Source organism: Oryzias latipes, chromosome 2 (genome assembly GCF_002234675.1).
Source record: "Oryzias latipes chromosome 2, ASM223467v1".
In the NCBI taxonomy this organism is placed as follows: Eukaryota; Metazoa; Chordata; class Actinopteri; order Beloniformes; family Adrianichthyidae; genus Oryzias; species Oryzias latipes.
The window spans coordinates 21,808,942-21,830,310 of NC_019860.2; the positions used below are offsets into that span (position 1 = coordinate 21,808,942).

Genomic DNA, 21,369 nt, shown 5'->3' on the forward strand with positions numbered 1-21,369 from the left:
TAACTGCTGTTTACATGCTCTCCCGCTAGCTTACAACCCCAAGCTAACATCAGTGGCGTAACATAAATGGCGACCAAATTGGAGCTGTCCATCCGTACAGTTTAGATCCAGATTCCAGCTCAGACGAGGAAAACAAAGAGGTTTGTCTGCAAGTGGATGCATCAGAATGGAGCGGAGCTTGTGAACCCGCCCAGCCTATTTTTTACATCACAAATTAAAAAACAAAATCCCAAACAGCCCTTCTTTGTCCGTTCCTGATTCAACAATTCAAAGAAATACTCATAAATGGAATTCTGAACTTCATTTTCTTTCCACGTGTCCTCCATCATCAGAAAAGTGACACAATATGTTAAGACACCTTTTTATTTATTGTTTTAGTCAGAGCGGGTCTTTAAAATGTGAAAATATGTGTACAAACATAAAACTACAAATGCATCAGTTAACCTATTTTGGCTTCATGCCGCCCGCCCACCAGCGGTTGCATCCAGGCGGCCCACGCCGCTCTGTCATCCCTGGTTTAGCTTTGGGACTCCCACCGTTTGATGCAACAAAGTTGTTGTGCATTAACGGGAGCAAAAGCTGATCATCTGCTGAGGACATTTTAGAAAAGCCTTCTTTCTTTTCAATTTTAGGAGGAGAACTGCACACTCACACGTTTGCTCCACCTCCATCTCTCTTCTCCTCTATTCAACCTTTGACTTTGGAATTGAGGTTCTGGAAAAGCCATGGATGATCTGTTCCTCTCAATGCAAAACAAAGGACTTTTTAGGCTCTTATTTATCAACACAGGCAAAGTATTTCACCATGTGTTTTTTTAGATGAGCTGTTGGTTTTATGGTGATTTTTCAAACTTTTCCAGCACCCTCCTTCCTGCTGAGGCGTTAGGAAGCCTCCACAGTCCAGGTTTCTCTCCTCCAACTGTGATGTTAGGAGGAGAGGCAGAGAGGGAGGGGGTGATTGAGCGCAAAAGGGGGCAGGACTTCAACTCTCCGGGTTCTATTAAGAGCAAACTTTGTGTTTTTGTTCTCCAAGTTCAGCTCCGTCCCTTCCAGGCTCCGCACTCTCCCTCTGCGGCTCGGGGTTGGTCTCCTCACCTGCCGGCGTACTACCGAACCCCGACACTGGGCGGGAGGATGCGCTTTTCGGGGAGCCTCAGAGGCGTCTCTCCGGCCGGTCCGAGGCTGTTTTAGAGGGAGCATAGATGTTCTCGGGACTGGAATGAACAATGGTGCGGCTCCTTGGAGCTCTGACTGTGGGCATGTTGCGGTGTCTCCTGCTGCTGCTGCTGCTGCTGTGCGCCGTGGAGGCGCAGCTGGCAGCCGAGGTGCCGACTTTCCAGGGGTTTTATATCCAGCCTGCCGGCGGGACGCGGTTCACACCTGCGCGGCGGACGGACGGGGTGGTGCGGACGATTGACCGGATTTACCACGGTGGGGGGAAAGTGGGCTACCTGGTGTACCTGGATGGGAGGCGGTTCCAGCTGGACATGGAGCGGGATGAGTCGGTGCTGTCGGATCACTTTAGTCCCCAGTATGTGATGGCTTTGATGGGGCAGAGCTCCGCACCTTCGCAGCGGGAGTGCGCGTACCGCGGGACGGTCAACTCGGAGCCGGAGTCGCTGGCCGTCCTCAACCTCTGCGGCGGGGGTCTGGAGGGTTTCTTCGCCGTCAACCAGTCGCGCTACACCATCACCCCCATCATCAGGGCGAGGGGACACGAGCACGACGTGCGCGCGCTGCAGGACAAGGACGCGGAGAGCGCGCTGCACGTTTTTACGCGCGAAAGTTTTCGTTTCGAGGCGGCCAACGACGGGCGCGAGAGCTGCGGCACGCGCGACAGGGCACGCAGAGGGAGGAAGAGGAAGCCGCACAACAGGGAGGATGAGGGTGGCGCGCGGCGCAGGAGGTCAGTGTCCCGCGCCAGGCACGTGGAGCTGCTCCTGGTGGCGGATGACAGCATGGCCAAGAAATACGGGAAGGACCTGAACCACTACCTGCTGACGCTGGCCTCCATCGCCTCGAAGCTGTACGGACACGCGAGCATCGAGAACCCCATCCGGCTCTCCGTGGTGAAGCTGGTGGTCCTCAGCGAGCGGGAGAAGGGTCTGGAGGTGAGCAAGAACGCCGCAGCGACGCTCAAGAGCTTCTGCAAGTGGCAGAACCAACAGAACCCGCTGGATGACGACCACCCGCACCACCACGACGCGGCCATCCTCTTCACCAGGCAGGTAAACAAACCCACCTCCACTTTCCCTCTTCACACCTTAGTTAAAAAAAGGTCTCTGAGCCCCGCCCGCCTTAGGGGGGGGGGGGGGGGTAGCCCACACTCTGTTTCTGATGCCAACATAGTGACGCCACGATGTTTGCACTCAGCGGGCTCACCTGGCATTTACTGAAACGATTTCCTCCTTTCCTAATTAAAATTCCGCTAATTGTTATGCCCCCCTCCCCCCAAACACATGCACACACTCACCAGCACGCGCATTTGTGTGTTTTCTTTGTGCATTTGGCTGAGTCCTCCGTGCGTAAAACTGCGCAAAACCCTCCGCGTTTTGTCCTGGCTCCTGATACTTTCCCGGGCATGTAACGGTGCGCGTGCGTGCACGGCTCCGCGCACACATTCTTCCCATGGATATTTGAGATTTCGCATCAGCTGCTGTGCACATTGCAGACATATCTCGGAATTCCCCTTGAAACTGCATTTCATCACATTTGCGCTCCCATTTCTTCTGTCATCGCTCCAGCCTGCATATTTCTCCCCCCCCCCCCCCCCGCCACTTTTCCAGGGGTCTGTCAGCTGGGACTGGGAGCTGTCCGTAGACTGTCAGGAAAACCAACACCCTGTTGAAGGCCAGACCACACTCATCCATCCCTTCTTTCCTCCCTCCCTGTAAAGTGGCTGGTCCAAAGCCGCAGGGCAGCAGCGGATCTGCGCGCATTCTTCACCTCTGGGTGGGGCTCCGTGGTGGTTTGCTTCAGTTCACGGGTCAGATGGCTTCACCTTGGACTGCGGTGCCGTCAAGTCTTGCAAGGCCTTGCCAGAAGATAACACGCTGGCGGTGTTACCTCAGGTCTCGTGCACTTGTGCACAGTTGGCAGTGTGATTCCTTGGAGAGGCTTTGGGCAGTGCATGCCTGAGGTTAGTCCTCTGGCAGTGTGGCACCAGGCATGAATGCCAAACACCTTGTGGCTTATGTTGTATCTCCACTTGGCTGCAGCAGCAATAATCAGATGTTTGGCTTTAGTCGGCTGAACGGGGTTACGGAAACAGATGCTAGAGCTTCATAAACCTGCCTCTGCCCCTTTTCCTTCTCACACTGCTGCAGGCGAGCCACAGGGCGTGCTGTGGATTTAATCTGTTGCCAGGAGGTAGGCTCACCTGCAACATGGCCGAGATCTGTGGAAAACTTCACATTCTTGATCTTAATCTGTTTAATTTCTGCAGAAAAACTGGCCTAATTGCACCTAAATCGGGTTTCCGTGCAGAATAAGCCCTCAGTGACTTGGCTTTGGGGTCATGATCTGAAAAAAGACGTAAAGAGAGGCCATGAACTCGCTTTAGCCTTTGAACCTTGTTGCTATTATTGCCAGAACCAATTTCTCTTGTCATCTAACACTTTTATTTGGCATGTAAAGGTACAGCAGTTGCCTATAGGGCTTTCTGTGCTGCTTTGTGCTAAACATACTTGCTGCTTTTAATAATGAAATAACTAAAATTGGCTCTAATATTGGCTCATTTTAGACGAAAAACGGAAAAATAGTGATATTCATGAAGGGAAATCTTTAAAAACTAAGGTGCATGAAGGTCAGACGTCTAGAAAAACTGTAAATAAGAGAAATAACAAGTTATATTGGTGGTACTGAGTTTTACAGTGCGATTGTGGAATCAGATCGCCCTATTGTTCACATGCTGTCAGGAACGGGGGCGGAAGGGTTAGAGGAAACTCACTTCTGTGTGGTTGGGTCCAATTACTCCAACGGGCCGTCCTTGCTGGGAGCTGACCCGTGTGGCAGTGTGGACCAGCGCCACACATGCCAGCACCGGAACCAAACAAGGAGCACATTGAAGGGGCTCTTCTGAGCGTGCATCAGGGTATGTGGGAACATTAAATGTTCCGCATGGTTGTGTTGTCGGGAGCTTGGATGGCGGACAAAGCGCTACTGTGGTGCTGTGGACACGCGAGTTTAGCTTTTTGTCACTCAGTTTTCTGTGCTTTTCACTAATGGTCATGTGAAAGAGCAGAATCCTGAGCTTTTCAATCACTTTTTTCCCCCTGTTTGGTCTGATAACTGTTTGATATTTGATTCTTATACTAAAATATAACACCAACAGAGCGCTGGACAATCACTGGCCAACACAAGCAAGTCAGCATTGAAGACTCATGAGCAACAGTTTGATTTTTTTAAAGCTGCAGACTCTATTGCACATAGACAACTACCCAGCTTCATTAGCCATCATTGGCTACATGAGCCACTCTGATGCACAATGGTGTTTTTGACTAATTCTTGTGGCCTTTTTCCTGATCATGGAGGACATCTTTAGAAGGTTTCTGCTCTGCTGCTGCTCCTTGGGGAGGAGAAGACTCCTTGCAGCATCTCTTCTCGTCTCATCTTTGAGCCAGTTTGTGAAGTAGCGTGTTACTGCAGCAATGAGTTACCACCGACTGTGCATTTGCGCCATTAACTCAGCTGTTTGTTTTTACCCAACTTCCATTTGGTTTAATGTAACCGAGAGAAAATGTCAGAGCCTATGAAACCTAATTCGTTTGAAATTTGAGGTCATCTGTCAGTCAGCTAGCTTAAAAGTTAAGGCAAACAGCAGTGCATTATGGGAAAACGTTAAACATTACAGATAAAAACACAGCTGGGGAAAAAATGTCAGCAACCTGTTGTTAAAAGTACAGTCTGTTCCCCGTCTACTGTACTTTGGCTGCATGTACCTTCTGGGGTCTGACTATACATTGAAGTGTACATTTCCCAGCCCTCGCCCCCGTCGCAGCTCGTCACTATATTTGTTTTCGTGCTTTTGACATTTCACACGTGCTTTATTTTGTCTGGCATAGTCGACAGCCCGCAGACAGCTCCTTTAGATCAAACTCCTGACCTCGGCACCACGCCTGTCGACATGATGCAAACTGTCCAGAGGACTTGGTCTGTCCTGCAACAACACGGGCTTCCACGCATGAGCGAGCCTTCAAGCCGACTCCTGTTTGCTGTCACAGCCGATGGTCTTCCTTGAGCTCTCCCATTTACCCGGGCAAATAAGAGGGAACTTTATTTTTTGGTCCATCAAAGCTTTGATGTTCCACCGTGAGGGAATCCGTTTCAAGCAGCCTGCTAAGGTTTCACCTGTTTTTCTAGAAAAAAAGCAAACATCTTACATTCTTGATGGCAGCTGGAAGACGTTTGTGGATTAAATGGGTGAAAAAAAGGAAGATCCTGAAAACGTTAGCATAAATGGCGAAAAGGCCTTGTGTGTATTTGATAAAGAAAGTGTTTATTGGAAAAAACAAAATTTCTGAAACTGGACTAAACATCAATTTTACAGGAAATAACTGTCTTTGCCTCAATTCTTTATATTTTACTTTAGGAAATGAATAACCACTAACTAGCTAAAAGTGTTAGCGGGCGTCAATAGCCTAATAATTCTTCCTTAGTGAGACTTTGTTTCTATCCCAACATGTGTTATTTTGAAGGGTTGAAAAGGGAAGTGTGTTGTTCTTTTAGGATGGACTTGAAACAGACTACGCTTTTTTAGCCTTTTCAGTCATGTGACTGCGTGCGACAGAGGTGCTGCGTGAATTTCTGAGGAGGGAAGCGGAGATGAAGAGCACGCTGGCCCGTCGGCTTCCTCGCCGGCCGCTAAAGAACATTTCACAGCGGTTCCAGAACTTCTATAATCAAAGTTTGTGTCCCTGCGTGGAGAAACTCAAGCCGACTCAGAAGTGTTCGGACAGTATCCTGATACGCTGAGGAAGATAATCGCAGAGAACAATTATCATCCGGATGAATGAAGGATGGATGAAACCGATCTCTTCTGCAAGAAGAGACGCTCAAATCAGGACCTCTTGCACTTAACTGATGAGAAAGGAAGCACAGGCTGCTGGTTTTAAGGCGCACAGTGACAGAGTGGCTGTCTTTACATGGACATAAGCAATCGGAATGAACGCCTGATCAGAACAAAAATGTGTCATGTAAACATAATACTCGTTCAGATCCAAATTTCATTTCCGATCGACATAGGTGGATTATGCCAATTGTTGGTCAGATCGTTGTGCATGTAAACAGTTTATTCTGATCGTGTGTCACTAGTGCGCTGGCTTTGCATCATGCATGGACTGTGTGGCTCCAAAGAAGACTTTGAAGTCTCTGAGCAGAGCAGCCGGACGCGTAGCTTTGTGTTTGCGGACAGGGGAGGATGCTTTGTTACGGTGACGCTTTGGACCGCAGTCCGTCCGGCTGCTCTGCGTAAGCGAGCTGCAGGACTCAAGAAAACCGTGTTTCCAAGCAGAGGAGCGGCTTTTGAATGCAGAAATGCCGCGCAGTCCTGAGGAACCGAGCAAACAATCATGTGGATTTGTGTTACCAGTCGTGTCCAGACAAAATAAAGGCCGATGTTATCCAGACATATTTATATGAAGCCAAGATGCAGATTGCGACATTGTCCGCATCAACTGGTAAATCTTGTCTGCACATATTAGCTTAACCGTAACCTTTCTTCCGGGTCAATTTGCCCAAGAATAAAGCACTGGCCGCACGAATTTGGAAAATTATGATCAAACAAACCCTTAATGAAAAGACCATCTCACTCTATGCCGCAGCTTTGTTTGTTTACAACTGAATTTGTCATTTCTTTTTCTACAACCGTTTCTGTCCAAATGGTTTATTCAGACTCAAAGTGTGGCGTATGTAAACGTTTGTCATAATCAGATAAGGTTTTTCTGGGCCCATGTACGCGAAACATTTTCTTTTTCCTGGGGGGGGGGGGCTGGCAAAAAAAACTTGAGAAGCACTGATCCAAATAGTATTTTCCAATTTCAATTATCGATTCATGTTATTTTGAAACGATTCTCTAATGCTATAGGTCGATTCGATTAACATCTTGCCTCAGGCGGATTGATCTGGTTGGATCATAGGAATATAAGTCGATTCATCGATTAGGTCGATCAATTGTTACACCTCTAGTAAACAAATAAGTAGAGTATATAGTGTCATCGACTGCATCTCAAAAGTTTCATTCAAACTTAATTTTATTTTCTACTTTTCTTTGATGTAAATTTCACTTTACTTTTCTATGCACATATGTGATCAAGATAAGTTGTTGCAGTGGTATTACTTGTACCCACTCTAATGAACAAGGATGTGAGGTTAGTCAATATACACTACGACTATTTTAGTATCTAAATCCATTGTCCAAATAAGAAAAAAAAAGCAGTTAAATTTTCTTGATGTTTTCTTTCAAATACATTTGTTTCTGGTGGTTAATTCATCTGTTCAGTCTTTTCTTTATTGGGTTCTGTTTCAGTGGGTTGTATTTCATGGAGTAAGTGACTCCCATGTGTGCATGTGTGCGTCTGGCTCTCCGTTTGTTTTAACACCGTCGTTGGTTTGGATATTGAGTGGTCTCGTACCTCACATGTAAGCACAGCCTTTGATCGTCTCTTGACCTCTGCGGCCAGCTCGCCACCTGCTCTTGTGTTGTTTCTGCCAACGTTTCCATATGTCTCCTGGTTCATCTCCTTCATTTCCGGCATTTCTTTTTCCATCTGTACCTCCCTGGTGTCTCAAGTGCTTTGACTTATTTTTGTTTTCCCGCCTTCTTTCTTTTTCTTTTTTTTTTTTTTTTTTTTTTTTTTTTTTTTTTTTATTCCCGCCTTCTTTCTGCTGAGACCTGGCTGGAAGTAGAAATAATTCTGTCAGTTTGGGGGTTATTTCAGGTTGTATTCACACGTCAAAATTTAAGCGGAGACCGGCTATTTTAACCGGTGTTTCCTGTTTCGCTGTGCCACACCGGAGAAAGACGTCTGGATGGGAGGAAACAAAATACGTGGATAAAAAAAGAAAAGTATAGCAAAAGTTTTCTGTATTTTATTTTCCGATCAATATAAACAGGCTTTGCTTTACATTCTTCGTGATGATCTGCACACACAATAAAGCCAAGAAACTTTACTTGGATCTTCGTTTGCTAGCCAGGTATCCAGCAGTCAGCAGGCAAAGTCACACCCTTTGTGTATGCTTTCTAAGTATTATTATATGTACTTTAATGTAGTTATCTGAGTATGTGAGCGTGTTGTTGTGAAGTAGTCCCACCCAGTCAGTCATGTGTGTGACGTCTCAACACAAGGCAGGTTGTTCCAAAGGGATCGGCCAAAAACGGGTAAACACCCTCCCCACAGAGCCTCTCACACAACCCAGCAGGCCTGTCAGCGCCACTTAACAAGACGATTCATCCTCTCCCCGAGACATGAGGGCGCGTTTATGCTCCCATGTGCATGGATGTCCGTTTCTACATGAGTATTCGTGGATCTCAGTGGGCCTTTTGAGCCTGTCGGGATGCACGTACGAGCATGTACGGTGATGTGGGTGCGTTATTAGAGGATTGACTTCTGCGCTGAAGGGACAGGCTGCTCAAGCCCGAGGCTTCATCTACATGGATATGTGTGGGAACTATGAGCCAGAATCGATGCAATATACTTAGTCTAAGTGTTGGTGGAAAAGCTCTTTCCCCCATTGGCACTTCATAATGATAATAATTAAAAGGTGGCCGCTAAATTCTATCACTTGATGGTAAAACTAGGTCAATCGTGTGTACAGTTGGTGTCCATACCCTCTAAAAATAGCTTGACAAAGCCCGTCTCCTGGAACAACAGGAACATTTTATTTCAATCAATTCTGTAGCAGTTCATTTTTGTGTCCACTCACATGAGGCAATCCATGCCGGAGCACAGTTGTCCGCCTAGTCCTGACCTTCCCTGACCAGTGTTGACACTGTTTAGAGTGACCCAGGCCTGAGAGGATGCCACAGCTTTATTTATCCCATAAAGATGGCGTTATAAACTCTTTCTGTTGGGTCATCATCCACCAATGAAAGCACAATGTTTGTAGATGCTAAATGGGATGTTGCCTAATTGCCTAATTGACTTAACCACCTGGCGGGCCGTATCCGGCCCGCCAGGTGGTTAAGTCCGGGCCACACATGAAGAGTCAAAATCAAAAGGATGTTTAAAAAAGAAAGCAAGTTTATAGTCCATTCCTGTGGCGAGTTATGATTTTTCAAAGAAATAACCGAAATGCGCAATTCCGCCACTAGCAAAGGAAAAATATAACAGGTGAAACAGCATATTTCTGCATGTAACAATAGTGAAATCTAACAGCTCTGCGTCTGGGTAGGGATGCACTTTGGTTCCCTATGAGCCTTACCACTGTTATCTTGCTATAAGGATGATCAGTAGTGACACCCTAATGACCTAAATGTTGTCAAAAAGTAAAGTGGAGCGAAGAGCTTTCCAGGAAAATGGACAGAGCTTTTTTTTCACGATGCTGAAAGTTTATTATCGGGATTGCTTCAGTGTCAGATGTCAAATTTTCAGTCTGTATAAAATTGAATAGACCAACTTTTTTTGAAGTGAAATTAATTTAATTTAAGATCCATTGGCCGCAAGTTATTAGGCTACTATGTTGGTTGAGGCATTTTTTCCAACTGGGTAAAAAAACTAAAACATAGCTGTTATTTTGCTTTTACCTTACTGGTCCGGCCCACTTGAGATCAGACGGGCTGAATGTGGCCCCCGAACCAAAATGAGTTTGACACCCCTGCCTTAGAGCATCCAAATAAACCATACTTTTGAGTCAAATCTACTCGATGGTACGGTACAAATTTCCTAGTAGATGGCCAAATCTGACCTTCCTTGGCCAATGTTGACACTGCTCATTGGGGTCCAGACTGGAGTGAATGTGCTACAGCGTTATTTACCCCATAAAGATGGCGTTATGCACTTTTCCTGTTGGTTACTACAGGTTACTACTACACTGGCGCCAACCTGTACCCACCAGGAGCAATGTGGGGTTCGACCTCTGATCTTCTGATCGACTGTTCAACCTCTGAACAAGTTTAGCAGATCCAAACACCATGTTAGAATCTGATTTACACTTCTTTTCCACAGGACCTCTGTGGCCATCACTCCTGTGATACTCTGGGCATGGCGGACGTCGGCACCATCTGCTCCCCAGAAAGAAGCTGTGCCGTCATCGAGGACGACGGGCTTCACGCGGCTTTCACAGTGGCTCATGAAATCGGTAGGTAGGCATGACTGCACACAGATAAAGCAACACGATCACGCCAAGGCATGCACATCTGTCGGCAGGTCTTATTTGTGGATTAATATCACGTAGTTCACCTCGTAATCTGAGAGCTTGGTATGTTTTCTTCTCTCATTCTTTTGGAGGCAAATCCTGTCATTTCTGGGAGTTCTGCCAAGTGATTAGGGAGCGTTTTCATGCCTTTTCACCATCATTTCAAAGCCAAAGAAAATACAGCTTAAGGAGAGTTTCCATTATTTGTTTAGAATAAAAGAATGAAGCATCAGTTTTCCATAAAGTGTTAAACCTAAATCCATCTTTCCTCTGTCTGTTTGCACACCAGGTCACCTACTGGGCTTATCCCATGATGACTCCAAGTTCTGTGAGGAGCGCTTTGGGGTAAATAGTGACAAGCGGCTCATGTCCTCCATTCTCACCTCCATTGATGCGTCCAAACCCTGGAGCCGCTGCACCTCATCCACCATCACAGACTTCTTCGACGACGGTAACGGTAAGTGGCGGAATGGACTTTAAAAGTGTATTTGTATGATTTCTGTGTCCAGAGAACTTTCTAAGCTTTGCTTTAAAAAAGTCGATTAAAACCTTCTTAATTTTTTTAAAAAAGTGCAGCTTTAGTGCAGCCAAACATGAATGTGAATCATGCTTGTTTTCAAGCTTCATAGTGTACAGCTTTGAAGTGCTGCTTTTGACAGTTTGCATGGTCGTTCCAACGTATACTGAAACCTGCCTTGAAGGCCTAAAGTGCTTTACAGTCACAGTCCCATTCATCCACACACACATTCGAACACTGATGGCGGCACTAATGCCGAACACTTTCACCAACCTATAACCACTAGCAGCAATGTGGGGGTTCAGTGTTTTGCCCAAGGACACTTCGACACATGAGCGGGCAAGGCAGGAACAGAACCTATGAGATTTTGATCAGAGGTCGACCGATCTACCTCTGCACCACTACCACCCAGTTATTTGAATGAATTGGAATTAGGGCTTTAGAATGCGATCAGTTTGGTCACACATGCAACCTAATTTCCCAGTAATGTGAACAATAAGATTTCAGATTGTGTGTTCAAATTCTGATATGACAGTCAATAGTCACCGTTGAGCTACGTTAACGCGTAGCTACCAGTGCTCAGAAAATACACGACATCAGTTTAATACCTTTAAAAAGTCATGATAGAACCAAAAAGTAATTACTTACATTTAGATGTAAACTTCTGTGCTTCAGAGCACACCCATATGAAGAAATGCACTTCTGCTCTAGGCCACAAGTGCAGTGTGGATTACCCTACTGGCAGAGGGGAAAACCAGCCCTGTGTCCTACTTAAAAAACAGTTTTGGACACCACTACAGCTTCAAATGCCCTTACAATTGGAGTAATAGAGAAGAGCAAGAGGGGTAGGGAAGCAATCCGGATTCTAGCCCAAAGTCTTTCCCTGTGGTTTAATAGCAGACACACATTAAGCCCAATCAGAAATATTTTAAACTAAGAGCTCCCCTCTGACTGGCCGGGACCAGAAATCTCTGTAATTGTGTGTGCCTTCATTTGTAAATGTCAAAAATGGTTGAATAGCTAGCCGGGTCCACAAACAGAGAAGATGCAGCCTTGGTTTGGCGGGAGCAGATTAAAAAAAAGATTGAGATCTATTTCTTAAGAACGTTCAGTCCTAACCTGTACAAACATTTTAAGGACTTGGTTCTACTGCAGCACCACCCAAAGGTGGGTAGTTGCACCGTGGCGCAAGCAATATGTAGTCATTCAAGTTTTTCAGGACTCTGATTGTTTTATGATGTAGACTGCCCAACAAAATTAGTGGCACAACTTAGCTCAAACAGCTTTGAACACTGACCCCATCAGTAGTACTTACACACTGATAGCGGTCAACTGCCATGCAAGGTGCCAACTGTAAGCACAAGGAGTAATGTTGAACACTGGGGAGCATGCTCTAAATTTCTCTTTGAGGCTTAACAGTCTTTGTTGTCTCCCGTACACAACAGCTGAGTGTCTCCTCGACTCCCCACGTCAGTCCCTTCTCGGCCCGGAAGAGCTACCAGGTCAAAGCTACGATGCCGTCCGCCAATGCCGCCTGGCCTTTGGTCCAGAGTACACCGTCTGCCATGGCATGGACGTCTGCTCTCGACTGTGGTGCTCAGTGATTCGCCAGGGACAGATGGTGTGTCTCACTAAGAAGCTGCCGGCGGTTGAGGGAACTCCCTGCGGGAAGGGACGCATCTGCCTGCAGGGGAAGTGTGTGGACAAGACCCGCAAGAAGCACTACTCGGTGAGAGTGTTAGATAATCTGAGGACATGGTAGATTTATGAGGGGACCAAAATAGAAAACCGATTTTTCCTGTAGCTCTTGTGTTCAATGAGATGCAGAGAAGTCTCATGACAAGAATTGACATACTCCTTAGGTGGCCCCATTGTGTGGTCTCCTCTATTTTATGCCAATGCTGGTCTGCTGTTTAGTTTCCCTTATTCCCTTTTGATTTAAAATCAATGTGACTTTAAGCAGCTAAAGATTCAAATCTGTTCTTGGCAGCCTCTTGATGCTGTTTATGTATCAGAGGAGGAAAAGACAGAAAAAATTGTCCTTGCTGGATCTTTTGGCAGCCATGGATAAATCTGATCCAACGTCTCCTGGCTTCTTTTTTATTGCTGTGCAGTTTACCGCTCCATGTTAGACTTCAGAATCTCTATGATTGAATATAAAGCGAGTGCAAAATTAATCCTTTTATTACAATGGAAAGGATAGATTAAAGGGATAATAAAAACTCAGCTGTGGAAGTGAATAAAAAAGCAGTTTCCACAGAGAGAGTGGGGAATATAGGATCAGTAATGGTATTCTTCCCCCCTAAAACCATCAAAAACTGAAGAGTCATGTACCAAAGGCTGGAAAAAACACAAAAATGAAGAATTGTATTCAGGCTGTTCCTCAAGGGGACCATGTGAGCTTTCTGCCTTCTGCTATAAACAGACGTTAGTTATTATCACAAGATGACGACGGTCTTCCTCTTTCCACACTCTAGTGAATGCCACGTTTTTGGCGTTCTCTCCAAACGCCTTTTACTGCGACACGTTGTCACTTCAACTTCCAACTAATCTGATAAGCATTACTGATTGTCTCTCTCTTTTCTCTTTATGTCACTCTGCTTCTTCACCACTTTCCACCTCCCTGCCAGACGTCCAACCACGGCAGCTGGAGTTCTTGGGGTTCTTGGGGTTCATGCACGAGAACCTGTGGAGGTGGGGTGCAGTTTGCGCAGCGTTTATGCAACAACCCACCACCAAGGAACAACGGGCGCTACTGCACCGGGAAGAGAGCCATCTACAGATCCTGCAACGTCACTCCATGCCCACCATCAAGTAAGTAAAGGGTGCACATGTAACTGTCAATTTGCAGTAGATGAAGTCCTTTTGCCTCACTATTAACATGGAATTTTTTTTTTTGCAGATAAAACTTTTCGCCAGGAGCAATGTGAAGCCCGAAACGGTCCCCAGACCGATCCTAAGGGAGTCAAAACCTTTGTTGAGTGGGTGCCAAAGTATGCAGGTGTTCTTCCAAAAGATGTCTGCAAGTTAACCTGTAGAGCCAAAGGTACCGGGTACTACGTGGTGTTTTCACACAGGGTAAGCCAGCCACACAAAACAAAAGTGGTGTAGCTTTATTAAAGAAAAAGGGAGTGACGCCTCCACTCATTGTGTTCAGGTGGTGGACGGGACAGAATGTCGCCCCTACAGCAGCTCGGTGTGCGTGAAAGGGAAATGTGTGCGTACAGGCTGCGATGGCATCATCGGCTCTAAGCTACAGTATGACAAGTGTGGTGTATGTGGGGGCGACAGCACAGGATGCATTCGGGTCGTTGGGAATTTCACAAAAAAAAGGTAAGACTAAGGTCACGATCCAGATAAGAGAGTCAAAAAAAATGTCAGAAACAAGAAAACTGTTTTGATTCCTCTAAGTTGACAATGTGGGCTGTTAACAAAAACAATCTAACACCTGAAGATTCCTTCACTAAAAACAACCGTGTGTCAGGACTTTTATTACTCAGAGTAAGGCCATAGAACCCATATTTCAGCAGCATGTTCTCAATTAAGATCTTTAATCGGGGCATGGATCCAGTCCCCATTCAAAAGAAATGACTGATTATTTTAGACCTCTGAATATTTGCCTATTTGCTCAGTGTAGAGAAAAGCAACAAGAATGTTTTAAAGAACAGATTCCCCAAAAACGAATCAATCTCCTCATCATTTCTTGTCAGAAGTAGTTTTGTCAGGTATTTTGTTTGTTTTGTGGTAGACTTTGCATCTAATCAATTTTTGTTTTTTGCCAAATAGCAAAGGCTACACGGACATAGTAAAGATCCCTGCTGGCTCGACGCACATCAAGGTTCGTCAACACAAGGCTAAGGACCAAACCCGCTTCACTGCCTACTTGGCCTTTCGACGGCCCAATGGAGAGTACCTTCTTAATGGCAAGTTTATGATCTCTACTTCAGAGACAATCGTCCCTCTCAACGGTTCTTTGCTCAACTACAGCGGCTGGAGTCAGCGGGATGAGTGGCTTCACAGCATGGGTCCTGGAGCTCTTCAAGAACCTTTGGTAGTCCAGATCCTTGCTACAGATGCAAAAAAACCATTGGACGTACGTTATAGTTTCCTCATGCCACGAGTGACATCTCCACAGCAACTGTTAGCTCCAAAGTTGACACAGTCACAGAGCACCACCACAACGTCTAGCACAACAGGAACCACCTCCACAACCTCTAGCACCACTATGTCTTCCTTTACTCTCCCTGCTTTGATCCAAGGACCAGTGGCAGCACTTGGCCCCTCACCTCCTACCGCAGGGCCCCAGTGGGTGACGGGATCTTGGATGGCATGTTCCAGGACATGTGACACTGGATGGCAGAGCAGGACAGTTCAATGCAAGGACCAACATGGAAAACTATCTAAGAACTGCCTGATAGGTGTACGGCCCTCCGCCTTCAGGCACTGTCTGGTAAAGAAATGTTAAGGTTGCAGTTTTGGACAAAAAGGACTTGTTGGAAAACACTGTTATCCCTAGATGTCTAAAGTGGTGGATGTAAGACAATGAACCAATGAATTAAAACACAAAACCTTAAACTGGATTGTAAATGTTGGCGAATAAAGCCAGGACAAGGAGATTTAATGAAAGACTGATGTGGATGTGCGTGACTATAGCCCAGAGAAATGACCTATGCAGAGCTCAAGCAAAACAGCGTACCGCTTTGGAACAGCTAAGGATCCAAGTTGCATATAATTTCCACAGTAAAAAAAACTATATTTGTCTTTACTTTGGTTCAATCCTGGAAGTGTTTGGGATTGTTCCCAATGATGGCATGTGTGTCTTTTTATGGCTCTATGTGTCGTCATTGCCGTCACATATGTTTGCCCTTTGTGCCCGAGACAAGAGCCCCAACAATGGGAAATGCTTGATGTTGATTACTTGCACGGCTACCTTGCTCCAGAGCCTGCATTCTACACATGATGCCTCTAAATCGCTCATTCCTGCATGTTTACCTTGAAATGTGATAGAAGAATCTTAGGAAACACTGACCCACCAGATCAAGAGTGTCAAACCCCAGTTCTTTAGAGTCCAGCTGGTTTTCAGATATCCCTGCTCTCTGTGATTACCTGAAACAGGTACTCATCTTAAGGACCAGCACAGGTGGGGGTAGTTCAAAACAGGTCAAAGACCCTTGAGGATTAGATTTTGGCATTCCTGCACTAGACTGTTGATCTTTGTTGCAGTATTCTTCGCTACTGCTACATAAATCTTCAGTTATTAAGATTGATTCCATTAGATGATAATGACCTATTTTTAAAACACAAATTCCTACTATAGTGTATGTGTTCATGTACTACAGCCTTGGATCAGGAACGGCGATATCTCAAACTACGAAACTGTTAAACTGAAGTGCTTATTCAAAGAAAATTGTCTTCCAAAGTCTTCCAAAGTGGTCAGCATCATGTGTAGGATTTTCACGTTTTGAAATATGCAGCCAAGAACGACGTGGAAAATCCACACATTTTGGATTCTGGTCAGCTGAAATATGCAGTTCTGTGGAATTACAGCTAAGAAAGAAAGTTCTTCCAGGAAACACAACTGGTTGTACTGATTTTGATCATATTATCAGTGTAGAAGCAGCTCCAGTGTTTTGGGAAAACCAACAAAAGAGTTAAACCAAGATGCAGTTTAATAATTATGAAGCTTCATGATGACTCAATGGTTTGGGGGAAGCTGTCCACATTGTATTAATATTTGTCTGGAGCCCTTTTCACACATGAAACAATACAGTTTTAGTTTATCAGACTGAACCGCAACAGAGTTGCAAAAGAGCCCAACAAATCAGGAATTTGTGACAGGTTTAGAAGTTGTATAAAACAAAAAATTATGCTAAAAAGTAATTAAATTATGAGGACTTTGTGTTGGGTATTTTCTAAGTTCATGTGAGTTTCACTCCAAAACTGGTGTAAATGATTTTTTATTGAACGGATTTCATAAATTAGCCAATTATTTTTATGCTTTAAAACAAATTTTCTTTGGATTTAAAAGAACTAAAAGAAAAAATTGAATTTACTTTAATAATGTATGAAGTCTTGCACTAAAAGTAAAAAAAAAAAAAAAACATAATTTCTCTGGACCCAAAAGTAAGTTATTTTTCAATGGGTGATGTCACACTCACTCGATCAAGGTTTCATATACAATCGGTGAGGCAAACCAACCTGCAAACAACTTTGCACCCTATGAGTCAGACCATAGTGGAAGATAGAAAATCTGCTCCATGGGCCTTTTTCTGCACGGCAACAAGCCCTGCTTTCCATTTATGGGTTAATGAGAAACCAACTGAAATTGTTTCATTTTAGCAAAATAATTCACCTGAGCTGCTGACGAATCGATTACTTCCTGCTAACTATTCAGACGTAAATGTGTGGAAGGGGCTCATGTAAGCAAACGAAGCGCTCGCACATTGCTGTCTCCAAAACTTCCAAATCAAACAGTATATTCCATGAATATGTGTTTTTGTCCTTTACAGTGTCTTAAAGCTTTTTCTTTCTGACTTATATCATCGTTGTAAGGTTTTGTTTGTGTTTCTGTGACCGGGTGGGTGAGTGCTGTCTCTAACAAACTGCCTGTATGACAATGTGTGCCCTGGAAACTGGCAACGACAGCAATGGATTTCAATGCTTTTTTGTTGTTCTTATTTGTTTTTTTATAAGGTGACAAATATAGTGGAGGACTTTCAGATAAGTTAGGATCAAAATCTACATAAACAGACATTTTGGGAAAACAGGACAAAGGCCTGAACATCAGATGTGATTCTTGCATAAATGGAAAAGAGGGCAAAAGTTTTTGAATTAGCGACAAAACCAACGGGAAGTTGTACATTGTTTTTCACGATGCAGACTTCTTTATCTTTAGGCAAAGTTGTGATTTTAGTCCTACTAATAGACTGAAACTGTTAGGCTGCAAAAATGAGCCATCTACGAATCCTAAACCTGTTTGTTTGGTGGCTCGACACAAATGCTGAGAAGTTTCAGTAAAAACATCTCGTGTTAGCTTGTTAGCACCTGCTAATTTGGGGTACAACTCAACACAAAAATGACAACCAACCGGATAAAAACTGATCAAAAACAACCAAACTTTACTTTGTTTTCATGATTCGGAAACATGTTTGTTTTCACCTCAGGCTTACGTCAACCATCAGGTCATTTATTGTTTATTAATGTTTAATTAGGTCAACTTAAAAAAAAAACAGCAAGATTGTACTTTATTTTAGTAAATGTGTAAAGAATGTACATCTGTGTTAAGACAAGCCTTTCTCCATGAAGGCCAATTTATTGCATTAAAAATTCAAAGTATTCTGAAAGAGATGACCTCAGCTCTCATGGATAATTAGGCATAACGAAGTGAGCAACATATCTAGAGGGCTTGGAAATAACTTTATGTCATTGTGTTGCAATGTCTGGCACCCATTATCCTTTCCTGTGTGGGGAACCTCACCCGTTTGGCTCCCACGCGGGAGAAAAGCCTCCCTGTTTTTCAGTGCATGACCCAGGTCAGCGTACCTCTCACAAAAAACCCATGCTGAAATACTAGCATAAAGTCGCCGTGTTTGTGCAGTGATTACACATGTCTGAATGCAACCATATTCAGAGAAAAATGTGCGAAAAAAAATCCTATTTCTACCAGTTTTTTCCGATATTGCTGGCACTCTCCCATCAGCAAAACTCTGCTCAATGAGCGACAGAAACAGCACTGAAATTTGTAATTTATTGTTTGTACAACTGGTATGTGTGAATAAAAAACAAAGAACAAGGAGATTATCTGTATTTATTCTAGTCATTTTGTATCAAATATCTATTTAACTGAGAATTATGACCTTCTGAATCACACTGATGTAAGTAAAGTGTTTTCTTTTTTAGTATGCTACAAATGTATTTGTATATAAACTATAAATATGTATGTTTGAATTTTTGTCTGTGTGCATAACATTGGTTCCAGTTTTGTTTTGTTTTTAAAAATAAAAGTAAATTGAAATGGTTGAAAACGTATATAAACTAGTTGTAAAATATCAGTTTTAATTGCAATTTAAGTGTTGGTATGAATATAAATAAAGGTTAATAATAATGTAAAAGTAAATTATACAGACTGAATGGAGAAAAACTAATTATTTTAGTCATAAAACACTGCAAAAATACAGCCATAATGACTGATTGTAAAAAAAAACTTGATTGTTATCATTTATACACTATTATTTAATAAATTGAATAACAAGTTGAGTATTGGCAACAATCTTTTAGTCAAATGATGACATTTTATAGAACAACTCATAAGAACCATGGCACGGAGGTAGAAGGTTGATGATTTGGGTTTGATTTGACTTAAAAATGATGAAATCTAAGAAGTTTCTAAAAATAGACTGTCAAAAGTGGCATCTCCTTATTCATCTGAGAAAAATTCAAATTGATTTGCAGGTTTGTAAAATAAGCGGTACTGAGAAGCGCAGGTTACTGCGTTTGTGGAACCTTTGGGTTACAATCATAGCTAGAAGTCTGACACACTGAGGCATCCAACATTTTTTTGCAACACTGACGTACGATGAGGTTTGTGGCTGTGAGGCGCCGACTCTTTCCGAGTCAGATTTACAAATATTTACTCTCTTTTGGGACTATTCCTTCCCGAATTTTAGTCACTCTTCAGATCTGAACGGAAGCACTGACACACTGCAAGAATAATGTCAAGCCAAAATTGGCTTTTGGGTTTGTGTTCCCATTAAAATCCAGGGCGGCCATTATTGCATGGAGATAGTTATGGTTTGAAAAAATAATGTCAAAGAATCCTTTGTTTTAGCGTGTATTCAGACTGGACACATTTGGTTGGCTTAAAGTGAACCAGAGTTTGTTGCCTTCAATAAGTCTGAATGCACCCAAGCAGACCCAGGTCTGGGACCAGTTCTTGGTTCCTGGTCCTGGTGGTCTCGGTTGGTTTCCAATCGGATTGAGCTCCGGTTTGCTCTCACTTTCCTCAGCCTGAATAGCCTCTGTGCTCGGAGTGGAACAACTGAACCAAAACAGCTACTGTAGCCGGGCGTTATGGGATGTAAACAGAGTAGAAAGGAAGCAACATGACGATGAGACACATCAACACATTTGGTCGGATGAATGCAGGCTCTTTAAAACAACTTTTAAAATGATACACATTGCTTCTCATAGAGTTTTCTATGTCATAAAGACTTATCAGCGGACCTTCTTAGTTGTTGTCTCCTCAGTAACCTCCTTGCTACGCAGTTAGATAACTGTCAATAAGAAATGTATGCATAAATACTACATTGTGCACAAAATAATACTTTATACACAACTTAAAAATAAAAAATATGAATACAACATTTAGTTTTATGTTTGATGTGTCTGTTTTGAATACGACTTGTCTTTGTCTTGTTTACAAAATTCTCTGTTGAATCAAAAAACAGGTTATAACAGCGATGTCCTGCCACATTTTTTGTTGAGAGGCGAGGACAGCGGTTCGAATAAACAATGCACCGGACCTGGAAGTGGTGGGGGAAAAGAGCAGCAGACATCCCTCATATAAGGTGTCATGTTCGTCTAAAAATAGGTGATAATAAGAGAATGACGAAACAAAATAATAAAAACCCGAGCAGGCAGCTGAGGGATCCCCGCTTTCCTGCAGCCATCGCTTTCCCATCTGCCTGCTGGCCAAGGGCGCCGCCGGAGGCGGGCAGCGACAGTGAGGCAGGAAGAGTTTGCAGACGTTGTGCTGTACTAATAGTTTGATCCAAGCAAAGAAATAAACAGTTTCTAGTCTGTTCCAGAGCAACGGTGTCCCGCTTGATTAGTTACCGTTTGCGTCCCGACCGGGACCGGACCGGAAATAACAGAAGTTTCCGACTACGGTCTGAAGCCTGAGGCTGAAAGGTAACACGCAGATGGGGCTCCAGCTGTCCTCGAACAAGCAAAATGAGCCCACAAAAGCACCTTAATAAGTCATGTGATCTCAGTTGGTGGTGTCCTGAGTTGATGTCACTGACGTACGACTCGCATTTACTGGGGATTATCCGATTTGTCTGCTTACATGGCACACGCAAATGCACGTATCCGATTCGTTTCCGATTTATTTCCACATATGAAGGAGGCCTGTATCCGATCTGAGAAAATCGGAATCCATGCGCTTTTGTCCTGCTTACACGTTCAGCGGTCATATCCGATCAGTGCCACGTGAGAGGAAACAATCGGAATTGGGTCACTTGAACCATGCAGTGGAAATGCGGCCTAAGAATGGTAGCCGACCGCAGCGATAGTAAAAAAGAAAAACAGAAAGAAAGAAAATTTTAAAAAAAGAAAATTGGGTATTCTCAACCTACTTACGTTTATATATTTATTTATTTAGAGCTTTTTTTTTACTGCAGCAACAGTCGGCTGTCACTTAGCCTACTTTAGGCTAAGTGACATGTTTACGATGTTTACACCCTGTGACCCTTTTTGACAGTTTGTTAACAGAGGAAATTT

The 21,369-nt window shown here is 43.9% G+C and overlaps 1 protein-coding gene across 1 annotated transcript; it reads left to right on the forward strand.

Moving 5' to 3' along the window:
- Window positions 1-362: 362 nt before the first annotated feature.
- On the forward strand, window positions 363-18,816 carry adamts5 (ADAM metallopeptidase with thrombospondin type 1 motif 5). The gene is made up of 8 exons (XM_011485086.3): window positions 363-2,227; window positions 10,163-10,295; window positions 10,642-10,809; window positions 12,315-12,598; window positions 13,500-13,683; window positions 13,772-13,947; window positions 14,027-14,202; window positions 14,656-18,816. Exons 1-8 carry the CDS (start codon window positions 1,226-1,228, stop codon window positions 15,332-15,334), a joined length of 2,802 nt encoding a protein of 933 aa, XP_011483388.1. The 5' UTR covers window positions 363-1,225; the 3' UTR covers window positions 15,335-18,816.
- The last annotated feature ends 2,553 nt before the right edge of the window (window positions 18,817-21,369 follow it).

Bases quoted from the DNA above. Each gene is read 5' to 3' on its own strand.
- adamts5 (XM_011485086.3), top strand. From the start codon at position 1,226: ATGGTGCGGCTCCTTGGAGCTCTGACTGTGGGCATGTTGCGGTGTCTC. The intron at 2,228-10,162 runs GTAAACAAACCC...TCTTTTCCACAG, and splicing joins CCATCCTCTTCACCAGGCAG to GACCTCTGTGGCCATCACTC. The intron at 14,203-14,655 runs GTAAGACTAAGG...TTTGCCAAATAG, and splicing joins GGGAATTTCACAAAAAAAAG to CAAAGGCTACACGGACATAG.